This window comes from Oppia nitens, unplaced genomic scaffold (genome assembly GCF_028296485.1).
Source record: "Oppia nitens isolate AA-2021 unplaced genomic scaffold, nextdenovo-longstitch-racon4-pilon3 scaffold26_pilon_pilon_pilon, whole genome shotgun sequence".
NCBI lineage: Eukaryota > Metazoa > Arthropoda > Arachnida > Sarcoptiformes > Oppiidae > Oppia > Oppia nitens.
In genome coordinates, this window is record NW_026533206.1 from 1320964 (window position 1) to 1338994 (window position 18031).

The window sequence follows — 18031 nt, forward strand, 5'->3', positions numbered from 1 at the left end:
GTATAAAACAAATTATAGATAAAAATAGTATAATAATATTATAAGGTTTAATAATTTTTGTCATTATATTAATTATTATTATTTAAAGTAAAATAATATTCCAAAAAATCTATAAAAATAAAAAAAACATATGATAATAAAATTATTAATATATTATTAATATTAAATACAATAAAAAATTTTGTAAAAAAAGAGAAAGAGAGCTAACCCGGTGTTGGACACTAAAGGCCTTTGCTTTTAATACCAGCCGTAAGTCTGGCGGCGGCAAAGTCCTGGCTATTAGTGTTGTTGTTGTTGTTATGACTTTTATTATGATTACTTTGATTGCTATTATTATTATTAATATTATCTAAATTGTTGGCTATCTTATTGTTGTTGTTGTTAATGATGTTGTTGGTAGTGGTGGTGGTGTTGTCGTCCAGTTGTACGGCTCGCGGACAACCCGACAAACTTCGATGCGTTAGAAAACTACCGGTTATATGTCCACTGCCATCGCAACCTACCGTAAAAAATCAATCAATGAGATGATAATCAATAACAACAACAAAAATAATTTATATTTTTTTATAAAACTGATAAAAACTTCGTTTTTTTCGGATTCATATAACAACTAACCCGGTGTTGGACACGAAAGGCCTTCGCTTTTGATACCAGCCGTAAGTCTGGCGGCGGCAAAGTCCTGGCTATTAGTGTTGTTGTTGTTGTCGTTGAACTCGTTTTTCAAAACCTGATTCAATGTAATGGCTTTCGGTTCGCTATTCATATAGTAATGATTGGCGGCGCCGACTCCGCCGTTAGTCGTGATCAGTTCAACCTTCAATTTACTGGCCAAACCACTATAATGGGATCAAAACAAACATAATATATGAGAAATCGGGAATGACTTAAATGAAACCAATTGATGACAATATCCTCCGAAAAAAACAAACAACACTTACTGATGAAGTAAATCCGTCGGACTGTTTTTGTCCGCCAATCGCACTAACGAAGACTTTTTTGATTTGAAATCGCGAGCCCGCGGACAACCCGATAGACTACAATGACTCGTATAGTTTCAACTGATAATTCAATTATAATAATAATTACGTAAAATATTTAATAATTTTTAAGTACTATTTAAGAATAGATTTATAGAAAATATAGATAAATAAGTGAATCAATAATCATAAAGTGATAAAAGAGATATATATATATATATAAATAAAGATATATTGATATATATATATAATTTATAAACTTAATAAATAACTTTAATTTGATTTGATTTAATTATATGTCTTAGATATACCATTGATTGCAATATAGTTATTAATTTATAGTTAATATCTAAATAAGCAATTTATTTATTTTTAAAAAATATTTTTTTGTATATATATTATATGTAACAATATTTATAAAAATAATAGTAAAATTAAATATAATCTAACTTAGGCCATTAAATAATTTTAATTAATCTAATTAATTTATTAATTTATCTAATTAATTAATTTAATATATTTTTGTAATATAAAAAATTCACAAATTATATATATATATATACGTTTATATTGAAAATATAACAATTTGGTAAAATATCTAATAATCTTTTTTTTTACAAATTATATTATCATAAATTATAATATAGTTTATAATAATATAGTACTTTATATTATAAAAATTTATTTGAAACTTACAAAATGTAGTCCAAAATTAAAGTTTTTCTGATAATTGATTTTCTCAATTGTGTTTTATTATATGATATTATTAAATGTTTGGTATAGAACACACAATATTTATAATAAATATACTGTTATATTATTATTGTATTATATTACTAATATTTGGTTTTGTGTAACTACTATCCGATAGTACAGTACAATAATATTGTATGAAACAAGCTATGGATATATACTAAAGTTATATACAGTATAAGTTCATACATTCATATAAATATATACTAATAAATATAACATAACATATAGGGTTGCATAGATTTTTCGATTTCAGGGGGGTATAGGGGGTACGGTAAAATGATAAACATTTTAGGAAAATATTCGGGGAAAACTTTGTCTATGATTATTGATAATAAATTTAAAATATATATCTTTATTTACTTAATTTTTTATTTGATCTAATAATACTTTTAATTCATAAAATTGTAAAATTATAAAATATACTAGTTTGTCCCGCGCAACATGTATAGCCGTGCAATTCTTTTGCTAATTTTGAAATACTTATCATAAGTAATTTGAATGACAGTCTAATTTGTTTTATATAACAAACTACTTAACCTAATGTAACAAAACTTTATAATCAATTCACATTAATACGTCTAAACTTTTTTTTAATTTTTTTATGTATATTTAAATAATTTTTTTAAAAATCTAAAATTTAATAATTTTTGTGAAAAAAATTACAAAATTTTTCACTTTTAACTAACCTCCCGGTGCCCTGTGATTCATACAATATAGCAAAATGTAATAACACAGCACCTGCCTACCTGTCCCTAAAACCTACCTGATCTTAATAATCATTTAAAACTTTCCATAGAAATAGCATTACTTTAAATAAAAATTGAAAATATAACAAAACATTTTTAGATTTGAATTAAAATATGGTTGTTGATGAAATGTGCACGCATACAAACAAATAGAACTATTATCTTAAAGTGTTATATTGATTTATTGTAAATAATGTTATAGTGATGTAATTAATTATTATTTTCAATATATAATTAATTATTATTTATTTATATAAATATAAACTATTTATTTATATTAAAACTCACTTAATAGCTATATTTTTGTTTTAATATAAATTTTTATATTAAAGAAAATTAATATTTGGCGCCAAAGTGGTKGCCGGTCCCTAACATTTTTGGCTTTRAGTCGGGGGGGGGGAGGTAAAACAAAAAWTTTTGATATCATTSGGGAGAAGATTGGCTTACCTCTTACCCCTTATTGTATCCCTGATATGCCACTGTATTATATACTAAACTTACTATATTAAAGCACATTTTTTTAATATTATTAATCCTATGAAATATGTTATAAAATACAACAAAATAATTATAATAGTGACAAAATTTAAATTTAAAAAAATATATTTATTTGCAAATATAGTTTTTTTTAAAGAGATAACATATAAAATATACTGTACTAATATTATACTATAGTCTAAAGCTATTTAAATGCAATTATCTGTATTATAAAATATTTTGTGACACTTTTCTATCATCAATAATAGCATTAGTTATTAATACTCTATACTATGGTTGTCTAATTCATAATCAAAGTTGTTTATATATCTATTAGATGTCATTTAGCTAACCCAATAAAAATAAATTTATATATTTACAATATACTATATTTATTATTAGTATTAGCTAATAAAATAATTATTGTTATTATAAATAAATAAAAAGTTTACTAAAATTTATACAATAAATATGAATAAATAATGATAATAAAATAAATTTATCAATTAATAAATAAATCAAATAATATCTAGTGGTTTAATTAGAAAAAAATATAAATTCACATAGTTAAGTTATTTATAAATTATATTATATTAATATAATAATTTTTAAAGTTATATTATTGATAAATAATAATAATAATAGATAGATACATTATTAGGTTTAATTAAAGTTAATATAGTTTAAAATGAAGTATAGTTTTAAAATTTTTTTAATAAATATATATATATATATGCATTTATAACTAATAGTTTTTAAATAGATTTCTTTTTATATCGTGTAAAATAGGGAAAAAATTGTCGATTAAATTACACTGTTTAAAATTCTAATAATAACAATAATAATAAAATATTTATATATATATATATACATGTATTCTAAAATAAAATATAATTTGAAATCTTATTTATGGTTTGTGAGGATTAATTTTATTATTTTATTATAGTTAATTTTATACCGCTAAACATAAAATATCTCCTAGGCTTATAAAATCTAGTTTAAAAACTTCTCATAAACAGTATTTAAGTATTTTTTTTTAACTTTTTATATTATTATAAAATAGATACATAAATAATAGTAAAGCTATTTTAGGTTAACATTTATTATTTGTATCAATACAGCCCAGTCAACAAAATTTTGAACAATTTCTCGACAATTTACAGTCAATATGTCTGGAGAACTATAAGGATGAAAATCGATTGGTTTTCTCATCCATTAGACATGTGTTGAAAGATTTTTCTGTTAATTTATAAAAAAAATAATACATTAATTGAAAACATTATTATTGTTATTAGTATTTTTTTATTGTTAATTACCGGTTAATTAAAAAGAATATAATATATCTATATATACCATTATATATAACAGTGTTAGTGATATCAATCAAAACTAATATTATCATCTATAAGATTTGATTTGCTTTAAATTATATATAAATTATTATATTTATTTATTATAAATAATTTAAAAGTGTATTTTAATTTAAAAAACATAGATCAGTTTTAAAGATGTTTTTTATTTTATAATACCTCAATTTAATATATACTTATTTAATAATTTAATTTATTCAATAGTTATACACATACATACAATAAATTATAATGATAACACACACACACACACACACACACACACACACACACACACACACACACACACACACACACACACACACACACACACACACACACACACACACACACACACACACACACACACACACACACACACACACACACACACACACACACACACACACACACACACACACACACACACACACACACACACACACACACACACACACACACACACACAGAGAGAGAGAGAGAGAGAGAGAGAGAGAGAGAGAGAGAGATAAAACAAAACAAAATCATACAATAGTTATATAGTAGTAGTAGTATTAGTACTACTAATTTAGTAGACATTGATGTTTAGTTTTTAACTATTATTACAACATAGACTAAAGTCTAAAGTAAATCATCAATTAATTTATTTGGTTTATTAGTTATATAATATAAAAATATAGTCTATTTTTACTATAAATAGCTAACTAATTAACTATGTATTGCTGACTGTCTATAGAGTATTATACTTATATTAATAATTTTATATACTGTAGTCATCTATATAACATTTTATTGTAATTATAATAAAAACATTATATATATAGTGTTTTTTTAATTTTATGTTATATATATTATTTAAATTTAAATTAATTTATTGTATTTTTTGAATATTTTTTATGTAATTAATATTGTTGTTTTTTGATAATTCAAATATTTCATAAAATTTATATTTAAATTTTAGTTTACTATTTTTAAAAAAAATTTACGTCATTAACCAAAGAAAAAACATATTTTACAAACATATAAATATTAGTTATTTTTAGAGTTTTTTACATAATAATTTACAAACAGTTAAAATTAACAATTAAAAAAGGTATAACAAAATAATAATTTTATTTATAATAAATTGGTTTATTAAATAACTTAACTAATGTTAACTTTTTTTTAAAAAAATATATATATATATACAGATTCTATACTATCAATATATAAACTTTTTTAGCCAAACTAATTAATGTCAATGTCGATGATGACCGCTAATGGTAACAATGGTTTCATCAAACATACTACCGGTGCTTCAAAAAATCAGCAGCACTTGTCTATGTTGTGGTTGTTATCATCACTGATGATAGTCATCTATGTCTATATGATATGTTTGACTAATACAGTACGTATGGATGGCTGTTATGAATCAGGCTGTCCCGATGGCCTAGTATGTTGGAATATAAAGGGTCATGCTTGCTATAAAAACAACAATAACCAATTAAATAATACCGGTATCGATGATATTGTGGTTACAGTGGGTCCAGTTATTATCAATGTTACATTTGATTGTTCAGTTAGGGGCTGTCCACCCGGTGAGAGATGTTCAGTTACCTATCATCACGAGTGTATCAAAAAACCAAATTAATAATTTTTTTTTTAAATGTTTAATTATAAAAAGTACAATACGATAATAATGATTTTTAATTTTTTTAAGCAAAAATTGTATTAATTATAAACAACTAAATGTATTTTTTTTATAATTTTCTCAAAATAAATAAAACTTGTTATTAATTATATATTTATTATTAATGTTCTGTACTTTACTGGGAATTCCCATTGAATCTTATTTTCTTTTCATACCATCATTTGAATCCTAAAATTATTAAAATTTATTATAAGGTTTTAATGTCAAATAAAATTGTTTCTTATAGTATATTATATATTAAACTTATTATATATACATTTTTTGCAACTAAATTAATATTTTTATTTTATAATAATGAAAGTCCAGTCAACAATTTTTTTTTAACAATTTCACAACAATTTACAGTCAATAAGTCTGGAGAACTATTGTAATGAAAATTCATTGGTTTTCTCATCTATTTTCTGTTATCTTAAAAAATAGACATTAATTGAAGACATTATTATCATTATAAGAAAGAGAAACAGAGAGAGAGAGAGAGAGAGAGAGAGAGAGAGAGAGAGAGAGAGAGAGAGAGAGAGAGAGAGAGAGAGAGAGAGAGAGATAGACTGAGAGAGAGAGAGAGATAGACTGAGAGAGAGAGAGAGAGAGAGAGAGAGAGAGATAGACTGAGAGATAAACAGAGAGAAACATAGAAAAAAGTCATATCTTTGAAAAACATATTTAAATTTCCTATTTTTACAATACTTTACGTCATTAACTAAATAAAAGCATATTTTACAAACTTATAAATATTAGGTATTTTTTCTATTTTTCTTTAGTTAACTAATTTACAAATAGTTAACAGTTAAACAACAACAAAAAGGTATAACAAAATTATAGATTTAACAATAACTTAATTACTGTTATATTCAATATATATAGACTTTAAAAGACTATTTGATGTCAATGTCAATGATGACCGCTAATAACAAAGGTTTCATCAAACAGACTGCCGGTGCTAACAATCAGCGCTATTGGTCTATGTTGTGGTTGTCACTGATGATAGTCATCTATGTCTATATGATATGTTTGACTACAACAGTACGTATGGATGGTTGCGATCATTTAAAATGTCCGAATGGCTATACATGTCGTCATATAACATCCAAGTGTTACGAATCAAACAATTTAAATACAACTAACGATACCATTGTTACACCGTTGCCGCTGCCGATATCAACTGCTGTTCCCCAGGATATCATTATAACGGGAACGCCTATCATTATTAAAGCTAACTGCTATATAGTGGGATGTCCAGTTGGCTATAAATGTGGTCAAGCTGATTATTATGAGTGTAGTAATTAAATTAAAATTAGTAATTATTAATACGATAAAAATAATTTGAATGACAGAAAAAATAATTAAAATATAAAATTGTATTACTTATTAAACAATAAAAAAAATTTTTTTTTAAATATTTAATAATATGAAGTTAACTTTTTTTTAAAATATGTATTTATATATTATAAGTAATCTAAAAAGTATATTGCAATTAAATAAAACAACAACATAGATCATTTTTTTAAATTACAAAAATATGTGCTATTTTATATTACCTGTAATTTATTAAATATTTTCAATCAAAAAAAAGTTATCAATTGCTTAGGCATATTTATATTATTGCTATAGTATATAATTTATTTTTCATATATATTTATAACTAATTTTATTGTAATAATTATTATATTGTGTACATTAAAGTGCTGATTATATAGATGGATGCAACATTAAATTTTTTTTTAATTATTTATACAGATATCCTATCAAGATTTAAATAGTTTAATACATTGTATAGTTATCAATAGTAATAGTAATAATAATAATAATAATAATAATAATAATAATAATAATAATAATAATAATAATAATAATAATAATAATAATAATAATAATAATAATAATAATATTTAATACTGTAGTGTTAGTACAGCTTTAAATTTTTTTAAAAAATTATTATTTATATCATATACTAAATCAACCAGTTGAGAATGCTTCAAAAGCATTTCCATACGAATTCCTTAACTTAAAAAAGAAAAAAAAACAAAAAAAAAAGATTTGACACTATTTTCTCTATGTTTCTAATAAAATAAACTTAAAAAAAATTCAAAAAAAACAAAAAAAAATTCAAAAAAATTTTTTTTATTAATTATTGGACACCATTTTGTTTATTTTCCTGAAAAATAAACTTAAAAAATCAAAAAAATTAAAAAAAATCACAAAAATGTGTAGCTGAACGTGGATTCGAACCTATGTCCTCGTGGGACAGACAGACCGACAGACCGACAGACTTTTAGAATGCATATACGTATTCCTTTCAGGAATTCGTGAAAATGTATTGATAATAATACCCAAAATGCAATAGCAATTGTATTACATATTAAATTTATTTCTATTAGGGTTTTTAGGGTATATTTACACAAAAAAAAACGTTCCCTATGTTCCCGGCTTTCTGGAAATTTTCACAGAATTTATTTCCTTTTGCTAGTATTGAAACCTAAACAACATATATTAAATTATATTGTTTTTTTAAATAAATATATTAAACGGATTACAAATCGGGTTCGGGTAAAGTATAAGAAATAAGTAAACGTTTTTATATATATATAAAAAAGTAAAAAATTTCATTAAATATAAAACATTTGATTAATCGCTGTGACAGTTAAACGACTGCTACTTTTGCTGTTATTATGTATACAGTATATATGAGGGTTGGAAAAATATAAGGTTTTGAATTTTGACTTTTGTATAATATTAATATACAGTAATAGTCTTTTAATTGTTTAACGGAAATAGAAGTCTTATTGAAGTTCTCACAAAATTTACGTAAAGTTATTACAGTTATTAATTTGTATTACATGTTGTCATTTATTTTCATTTTATTAGCTTCACATTAATTTTATTCATTATAGGTCTTTACGGATTATCATTAATGATTAGAGGTCGGCACTGAAATATTTTATAATACATAGAGCTATTGATAGTGTTAGAGTAAGTGCCCACCTCTATTCATTAAACATAGTCCGTAAAGACCTATAATGAATAAAATTAATGTGAAGCTAATAAAACGAAAATAAATGACAACATGTAATACAAATTAATAACTGTAATAACTTTACGTAAATTTTGTGAGAACTTCACTCGAGTTTTACTCGATTTTAAACTTTAGAGTGGCATAAACTGTAGTAAAACACAATGTACTCCAATGTATTATATAAATTTTAAAACTAATATACTGTATAATAAATATTACTAATATTAATAAATAATGTGTATAATAAAATATGTATAATAAATATAATGTAAATATACACTGTATATTATGTTAAAACTTACATTAAAATATTTAGTAAAAATATAATTTCTAGAAAATGCATTATTATTATAATAATCGTTATTAATATTTCTAAGTTATAATTATCAAATAATTTATAATAACAAATGAAATTTAATAAATAAATAATATTAAAACTATATTAATTATAAAACATGATTTAATTTGCTTATATCAATGCTTTTAGCAATAAGTGGCGCTAATTTGTTTTGTAAACCAAATTGGTCATGTATTTTACAGTACATTGTATTATACTGTTTTGTATTATACAAACATTATGTCTCTGCCAACACTGATTAGTAATACAGTTATTAATAGCAGTACTGTTAACATACTGTACACTGACTGTACTGTAAACATATGATTCATATTTCACTAATCAATAGCAATCATATCATAATATAATAAAACACTTGAAACACAACAACAACTAAATTCATTGTCTTTACAATAATAATAATACAATCAATCAGTGAATCATTGACTCAAATATCATCCAAACATTAACAACAACAACAACAGTGCCAACAAAACTAACTAAACGACTGCCATCACTATCAACAACAACGACAATGTCTTCACCATTATATCCATCACTCGAAGACATGAAAGTGGATCAAATGATTAAAGTAAGTGACGAAACAAACAATTTTTTTACCCATACATTAACCGCCAAATGGCGTTATAAATCATTTTTTAGTTTCATTTTGTTTTATCATATTTTGTTTGTTTATAATATAAACATTTGTCGTATCAATTAAATGACTGTTTAAAATATATATATATATATATATTAATGGATGTCTTGTATGTGTGATAATTCAGGCACAACAACGACCACCAATTGAACCTCTACATCATTACGCCAACACTGGATCATCGGCTGCACCGCCATCGGCACCCTATCCGACATTGGGCTCATCGACGACATCAGCGATTGGATCACCGATTTATCCCGAACTGAATGAGTGGATGGGTATGGATCTGACATCGCAGGAAGTGGCGGCCATCAAGAAGTACGCTGTGGTGGCACCGAACAATACAGCAGTGGCCATATCAACGCCGACAACAGTGGTAGGCACTACGCAAATGTTGGCACCCGTTTCGGGTACATCAGTTGGCTTATTGCGGGCCAATGTTACCCATGGTGTACGCGAAGTGGTTGTCTGCAAGGATGAGTCGTCGAAGATTGGCCTCAGAGTCAAAGATATCAATAAGGTTTTTGTTATATCACCGATGAAGTTGTTTTTATTACCGAATTAACAATTGATTTATTGTCTTTTAGGGAATCTTTGTTGTGTTTGTTCAGAACGGTACTCCGGCCGCTATGGTTGGCCTCCGATTTGGCGATCAAATATTGCAGATAAACGGGGAAAATGTGGCCGGATTTTCAACCGATAAAGTACACGACATTATCAAGAAGTGCGGTGTCAATGGTATTCATTTGGTGGTCAGAGATCGGCCATTTGAACGAGTGATTACATTGCATAAGGATAGTGCCGGCCATTGCGGCTTTACGTTCAAAAACGGTCGGATTAATGCCATTGTTAAGGACTCGTCGGCCGCCCGTAACGGTCTGCTAACTGAACATAACTTTTTGGAAATTAACGGCCAAAATGTTGTCGGCGTCGATGATAAAGAAATCCGATCGTTGATGGAGTCCTCGGGCAGTGTTATAACTTTGACAATAATGCCATCGATTATCTTCGACCATATGATGAAACAGTTTAGTATTTTATTTATTTATTTATTTTTTATTTACGGGTAAATCTAAATATTTATTTTTTATCAATTAATTTTGACAGAATGTCCACAAGTTTGGTGAAGAAACTGATGGATCACTCGATTCCCAACGTCTGAAATGACTGATTGAGTGATTTTTTAATTGAAATGATTTTATATTATTTTTTTGATATAATAATTATTATTTAATGAATCAAAAAAAACTTTATATAAAGTATATCTTCTCTATAGTTCTTAACGGTTTTTTTCAGATAAATTTTTAATTAAAAATATCTTAAATAAGTCATAATTATTATTATAATACTGTATTACCGTACTATCAATTTGTAATGTACCGTATGTTAAATGTATAAATACTATATTTTTGTGTTTTATTATTATTATTAAAATTTATTTCAATTTAATGATTGATTGATTATTATTATTATTTAAATTATCTAATTATATCCCAATAAAAATGGAGTATTGTTTAAATTATAATCAAAATTATTTTGTTTTTGTTTTATTTATTGATATCTTATGGAAATTTATCGCATTTATTTTTATTTATAAATGATTACCCAGTAATGTAAATAACAGTTTACCGGTACATGAGTTATCAATTTTTTTATCAATGATTTATATATTTAGATTTATGATAAATAAACAAAAAAAACTTATGATTACCAATATTATGTTATTTAGTGTATAAAACTACAATTACCGTAAGTAATCAATAGATTACTAGTTTTTTAAAAATAATTTTTAAATAAAATAATAATTTTTTTAGGTTAAAAATTATCATAATTAATATACCGTATTAAAAAAATATTTACCGGCTGTATAGTATACTATTAAATGCAATTATCTTTTATAATACTTATTTATTAATACAATTTATTAACTGTAATTTAATTATTATTATTATTGGGGATGTTTTTTTGTTGTTGATCTAAATATCATAAAATATTTTTATATTTATAAGTTTACCATAAATTAATTTTCAATCATTTTTTTCTCTTTGAGCTTATTTATAAATAAAGGTAATGTTTACAATATCTTAACTGTAAATATAGTTAACGAAAATATATTATCATAATTTAATTTAACATAAATATAAATCCATTTATATACTTTATATATATATATATAATTTAAATGCCAAAATATATGAGTCAATTAGGCTTCCATTCGGTAAGCTGTCCATCGAAGAAGATAATGGAAGTGGATGGCAATGGAACAATTGACTCGTATTTTATTGAATTGGGAAATTTGTACGAATGTGGTGTCGATTTGGTCGCCGCCGCCGAAGGTTTTGAATAGGCGGCTATGAATGTCTCGATATTAGCAAACAGTTTATTATTTGAATCCATCAGTTGTTTAAGTCTATTATAATCAAAAAGAGTTTTGTTTAGAAACAAAAACAAAATAAAAGGAAACAAATGATAATAATATGATAAATACTTGTCTGTCTCGAGTAGTTTGTTGGCCGACATTCGGCTGCAAACACTACGGTTAAGTGAGCGGTCAAACAATGGAATACCGAACTGACAGTCAAATAATGTCCAATTGTCGCCGGAATCGGTAGTTTCGTCATCATCGGCGTCGGCGGACGACTCTGTTTGATGGTCATCATTTGGTGGATACTTCAAGTTGATAAGCGTTATGTAACCGCATATACGGCTCAAATTGATGTGCGCGGACAGTGCCGTTACCGACGAATGACGTTCTAATGGATTGTTTGTATCGCTATCACTTGTATCAAGAAATGGTAGACTCAAATAGATGAGCTCAGAATCGGTCATATTGATACTGTTTTTCGGATAGGCCTGGACCAATACGGGGCTAAAAGTGGCCGATTCGTTGATGGCCATCAAAGCCGACGATATCGGTACAATACCCGGATCGCGAGCCCATGGTGTGATGAGTAGGGCTTCGTAGTTGACAAATATTTCGGGTAATTCGCTTAGGCGGACACCTTTGGATAGCAGCAGTGACGGCGGTCCCCACGATGTACACGAATAGATGAACAGTTTGAACCAAATTGAGTTGACCAGCGGTGAGGCACCGAAATAGGGTAACAAATCGCTAGTTATAACACGAGTTTCGTTACTCAAGGGTGCAACCGATATGAGGACACTGTAGTTACGCAATAGTAGTCTTTGACATGATTCGGGATCTAAATTCAATAGACTTTCGCAACGAATCAGATCCAAACCCAGACCTTTGTTTGCTGCGTTAGAGTCGACGGTGTTGTCTTCGATGATTAGCGATGAAGTGAGATCGGGATTGTGTCGTAGAAACTGTACGGTTCGGTACAGTTGCGAGGCGTGCATAAAATAACGTTGAGCTTCGCCGCCATCTTCATCGAGTTCCGAGTCACCAATTTTGGATAATTCAAGTAATAGACTATCAATGGATTCGTCGGCTAGTTTTCCCACTTCAAACATAGTTACTGCATGATTCTTGAGACCCGGAGCCAGATTACCCATCATCAGAAAGGCGGCCAGCGTTGAGTCGTATAATAGACCAATACGTTTGGTACCATTGGTTGGAGTGTTTGTTATCACATGATTGCTGTTGTTGTTGGTATTACTTTGTGCGGCAACTTTGGTCATCACTTCGGACGTGTCTGAAGCGGACGACGATTCAAATACATCGACACCTTCGCCGCCACAGTTGTTGTCAACTTCATCATCGGTTGGCAACGAACTGATAAATTTGGAAATGTCTTGTCGTTGACGCGATTTGTTCAATGATTTGTCACTACTATTACTACCGATAGTAGTGCTATTATTACTGACACAATCCCCATCAACACTAGTTGATGATAGTCTGACCGTTAATGATGATGTCCGCCACGTTTGATGCAAGTCTTCGGAATCAAAGTCAATATTCTTTTTGTATGCAAATCCTAGTCGACAGTACATCGATATTGCATTCTTAACGAGTGTTGAATCAATTTGAAGAACATTTGCCAATTCAGAGACAGTTGTCTTTTCATCGATTGATACAAATATCTTATACAATAGTGTCTCAAAGTAATCACCCGTCACTCGATTCATAACGAATCCTTCTAATGGAGGAATGTGTATGAGATCCGTGTCATCGATGGGTATATCAAAATAGATGAGTCCTTTCTGGTAGAGACTGCGGACATCGTTTTGATTCATTTCTCCTGATTTCAGTTTTGGCGCAAACGGATCGTCGGTAAGAATCCGGTCGATGATTGTCTTTTCGCTCGTAGTTACCATATATTTGACATCGTCTTCGGTAATGTAACCGGGATTTACTGTCCACCAGTAATCGATGACAATGTTGGCCAACGGCTTATTCGGTAGTAAATCTTTTAGCGGTTTACGTATCATTCCCAGGAACTTCTTCGACGATCGAAACTGATTCATCAAATCAATGTACTGATTGCGACCGATGCCCATCAATCGGAGACAATCGGCGGCCGTAAAGTTGGGTAAAGTATCGTAATTTTTCTCAGTCTCCAACAAATCACTAATCATTTGATTATAGTATTGAAACGGTGTTATCCTCATACCAGACACCTATCAAGTTGTTGTTGATAATCAACAACAAACGACAATTAAAATTAAGAAATTATTCATCTAAACAGGTCATCGGTGGTTCAACTAAACGAAAAACAAAAAACATACGATAATATCGGATAAATGATAGGGAAATAGCATATAATGTTGTCGACTATAGCGAAGTACTTCTTCGTAGTAAGTCTTCTGGCTTTTCTCGATGTGTTTAACTAATTGGATATCAATAGATAAAAAAAATATTGGGATCAGATTGTGATCAAAGATATCAATTTAATTAATATATCGTAAATACCTATATTCTTGCGATATCTCATCTGATTTTTAATATAAAAGTCAATGACTTTCTTGTCGTATTCATCACTGTTGCCAATACTCTGCAAATATATAGATATACAATATATGTTTGTCACCAATTGGATCTGTTAACAGATAATAATATACGACAAACCTGTTTGATATTGTCGGGCAACTTATGCCACGATATGTTTTTGGATATCAACTGATTAACCACTTCGTTGATGTCCATATCTGGTCAGTCGGTGATGATTGATGATGGGTTGGTTGATTGGATCAGATGATTGATAATATAGTTATCATTCAAACACCACAAAAAACTTATCGTTTGATTGCATTACATGTTATTTAATAATAATTATTATATTATTTATATTGTAATTAATAGTCAAAAACATTAGGTTTGTTATCAAAACAATGAGCTATTCATTGATAACATTATTACTATTATTATTGAAAATGTTTTCAATAGTTATGTAATAAAAAAATGATTATTTTAAAAATAAAAATTAATGTTTACAATAAAATTATATACTAATTAGTTAATAATAATTAATTATTTTTTTTAATTAGGATTTAAATTTTAAAACTAATATATACATAATTATTTATTTAATAATTTAATTAAAAAAAACTTTAATATATAGGAATTTACACACAAAATAAATTTAGTGTATATTGGAATGCATTTATTTAATTGATATAATTATTATTTCATGAAATTTTTTTTAATGTAAATTCAGACAATTTTTAAAAACTAAAAACATTTTTTTTTAAAGATAACTGTATATATATATATATATACCGGTATATTAATAAACTAAAGATAGATTTATAGACTAAAAAATTATTTTATATATAAATAATTTTCAACAACAAAAAAATTGCCAATAATTTTATCTATATTTTCGAAGTTTACTATTAAGTAGATCTAACTGTTTGTGTGCTAAGCAATCATCTTCGCCGACAGTTTTCAGACCTAATCCCCTATCAATCCATTTGATCGCTTCGTTAAACTTTTTCTGACTCATCAAAACATTTGTCATAAATAAGATGTTTTCTTTCCAATCGGGTCTCAGTTCGTGGGCTTTCATAAAGTGATTGAATGCGGCATCAAATGACGATTCGGGTACTTTCGAGAACAAAGCTGAGGCCACCTTACGCTCGACCCAACTGAGCTGCGATACCTCAAAACAAAACCGGCCCAACATATGATAGAGTGATGGATCGTCCGGTTTCAGTGCTAATGCAATGTCTAAGTGTTGTTTGAATTTGTTGCCGTTGGCTATCTTTTCTTTGGTGGCAATAAAATCGCTAAGTGAACCAATAGTTATGGCATACCTGAGCGCAATATAAATTTATATTTAATTAGTAGTACAATAAGTTCAAGGGATGTGCTGGTGGTGAACAACAGGAAACTAATGCTAACCATTTGTGACACTCGGCATTGCTTTCGTCGCATTCAATAGCTTTGGTCGCGTAGTCCAGGGCTTCAAATGATAAAGTCTTCTTTAGTTCAATATTGGACTCCTTCTGAGCGGACACTCCATACAAATACGTGGCTTTTGATAATCGCCACAACAGATCACCACAATTGGGATACTATTATTATTATCAGATAATTAGCGGTAATTTAAAAAAAACAATCAATAAATTTCAATAAAAAATATATTATATACTCGACACTAAAAAACCTATGATTATTACCTTCAATTGAATGTCGACTAATTGCTGATAAAGATCTCTCTTATTGGTTGTCGAGTCTTCAAGCAGTTGATCAAAATATCGGATCCATTCTTCTAATGACTTTTTTTCTTGTTTTATATAATTATTATTATCACTAATTTTAACTAAATTATTGCAACTATTTATTGATACATTCAATTCGTTATCGGTTTCACTGTAACAACAAAAACAAATAAAGAAATCAATTAATTAAGATATCATTTTAATACTCAAAATATAAGACAAGTCTCTCTCTCTCTCTCTCTCTCTCTCTTGTATGACACGGACACTAACCCTTCGGTAAAGTCGAAAAACTCTTCGTTATCATCAGTACTAACACTATTGTCGACCGGAGGCGGCGGCAACAGTAGCGGAGGTTCTGTCAATTGGCTATCGGTTTGGCACTCATTTAGCATATAATGTTGTCGTCGTTGTTGTTGTAGTAGTAGTTGATTATCATTAAAACATTGTACCAATGATTCTTCGGTCACATTATTGCCGCCGCCGACGACAACATGAGAGTCTGCGTAATGAAACAATTGGTGCCGCGAATGAAGCGGTGAATGTGATTGCGACTGAACAGCTGAGGCGTTCATCGATAGTATCTTCAGATCGTTTACTTCTTTCTTCAATTCCTCAATACTGTTGGTCAGTGTTTGCATTTGATCCGTAAGCTGTCGATTGGTCGACAAATGTGTATAATGAGTGTACAGACCGCCGACACCGATAGCAACGCCACAGCCGACAGCAGCCAACAGCGATAACCGGTCTTTCGATATCATATCCATCAGCAGGTTTGTGACCATCCAGTCCAGCGATAACTCTCGCGACAGCTTCGGCTGTGACACACTGTCTGACCAATTGATGAGATATTTTTGCTGTTTGTTTATCACTAGGGGTTTGATATGATATGTAAACTCAACAGTGGTATCGATCGATAATGTTATGACCAGTAGATGGTGGCCGCTATCATCGGCAGGTGTCCACACACACACAGTTGAGTTGCACCCGTCCACTACCCGTCGGCGATAATATATCCTATAATATTATGTTATATGAATTGGCAATCAATTAGTAGTCATAATGTATTTATAAACAAAACAACATTTTATTTATTAATTATATGACAACAAAACACTGCTTTAAACCGGCTTTTCATACATTCATTCAATTATTATTTACTGTATTTTTTCAGTCAATCAATGCATTCAATAATAATAAAAACATTTATAAAATGATTGCCTTTTTTTCAATGAATTTCTATTACAGTATTATTATTATTATTATTATTACAGTACTTATAGACAGATAGATATGATATACTGTTATTAGAGAGTAAAAACATGAGATAAACATTACGTATAGTACAGTACAGTATAATACTGTATAATACTGTATAATATTATTATAATTGACTACTGTTTTTGT

General features: G+C 27.9%; 3 protein-coding genes and 1 long non-coding RNA gene across 4 annotated transcripts; 1 reads left to right on the forward strand and 3 right to left on the reverse strand.

The window, feature by feature from the left end:
• Window positions 1–434: 434 nt before the first annotated feature.
• Window positions 435–1002, reverse strand: LOC128954270 (uncharacterized). Its single transcript, XR_008484483.1, has 3 exons — window positions 939–1002; window positions 616–836; window positions 435–499 (listed from the first exon to the last, which is right to left on the reverse strand). It is a non-coding gene; the product is annotated as an uncharacterized LOC128954270 (long non-coding RNA).
• An 8653-nt stretch (window positions 1003–9655) lies between these two features.
• LOC128954227 (syntenin-1-like) lies at window positions 9656–11377 on the forward strand. The gene is made up of 4 exons (XM_054299803.1): window positions 9656–9934; window positions 10131–10523; window positions 10591–11030; window positions 11111–11377. The coding sequence occupies exons 1-4, from the start codon at window positions 9878–9880 to the stop codon at window positions 11163–11165; spliced, it is 945 nt and encodes a 314-aa protein (XP_054155778.1). The 5' UTR covers window positions 9656–9877; the 3' UTR covers window positions 11166–11377.
• A 792-nt stretch (window positions 11378–12169) lies between these two features.
• LOC128954229 (protein FAM91A1-like) lies at window positions 12170–15228 on the reverse strand. Its single transcript, XM_054299804.1, has 5 exons — window positions 15033–15228; window positions 14877–14958; window positions 14693–14793; window positions 12492–14584; window positions 12170–12413 (listed from the first exon to the last, which is right to left on the reverse strand). Exons 1-5 carry the CDS (start codon window positions 15108–15110, stop codon window positions 12203–12205), a joined length of 2565 nt encoding a protein of 854 aa, XP_054155779.1. The 5' UTR covers window positions 15111–15228; the 3' UTR covers window positions 12170–12202.
• A 546-nt stretch (window positions 15229–15774) lies between these two features.
• Window positions 15775–17848, reverse strand: LOC128954359 (regulator of microtubule dynamics protein 2-like). The gene is made up of 4 exons (XM_054299934.1): window positions 16898–17848; window positions 16586–16778; window positions 16308–16480; window positions 15775–16219 (listed from the first exon to the last, which is right to left on the reverse strand). Exons 1-4 carry the CDS (start codon window positions 17407–17409, stop codon window positions 15775–15777), a joined length of 1323 nt encoding a protein of 440 aa, XP_054155909.1. The 5' UTR covers window positions 17410–17848.
• Window positions 17849–18031: the final 183 nt, after the last annotated feature.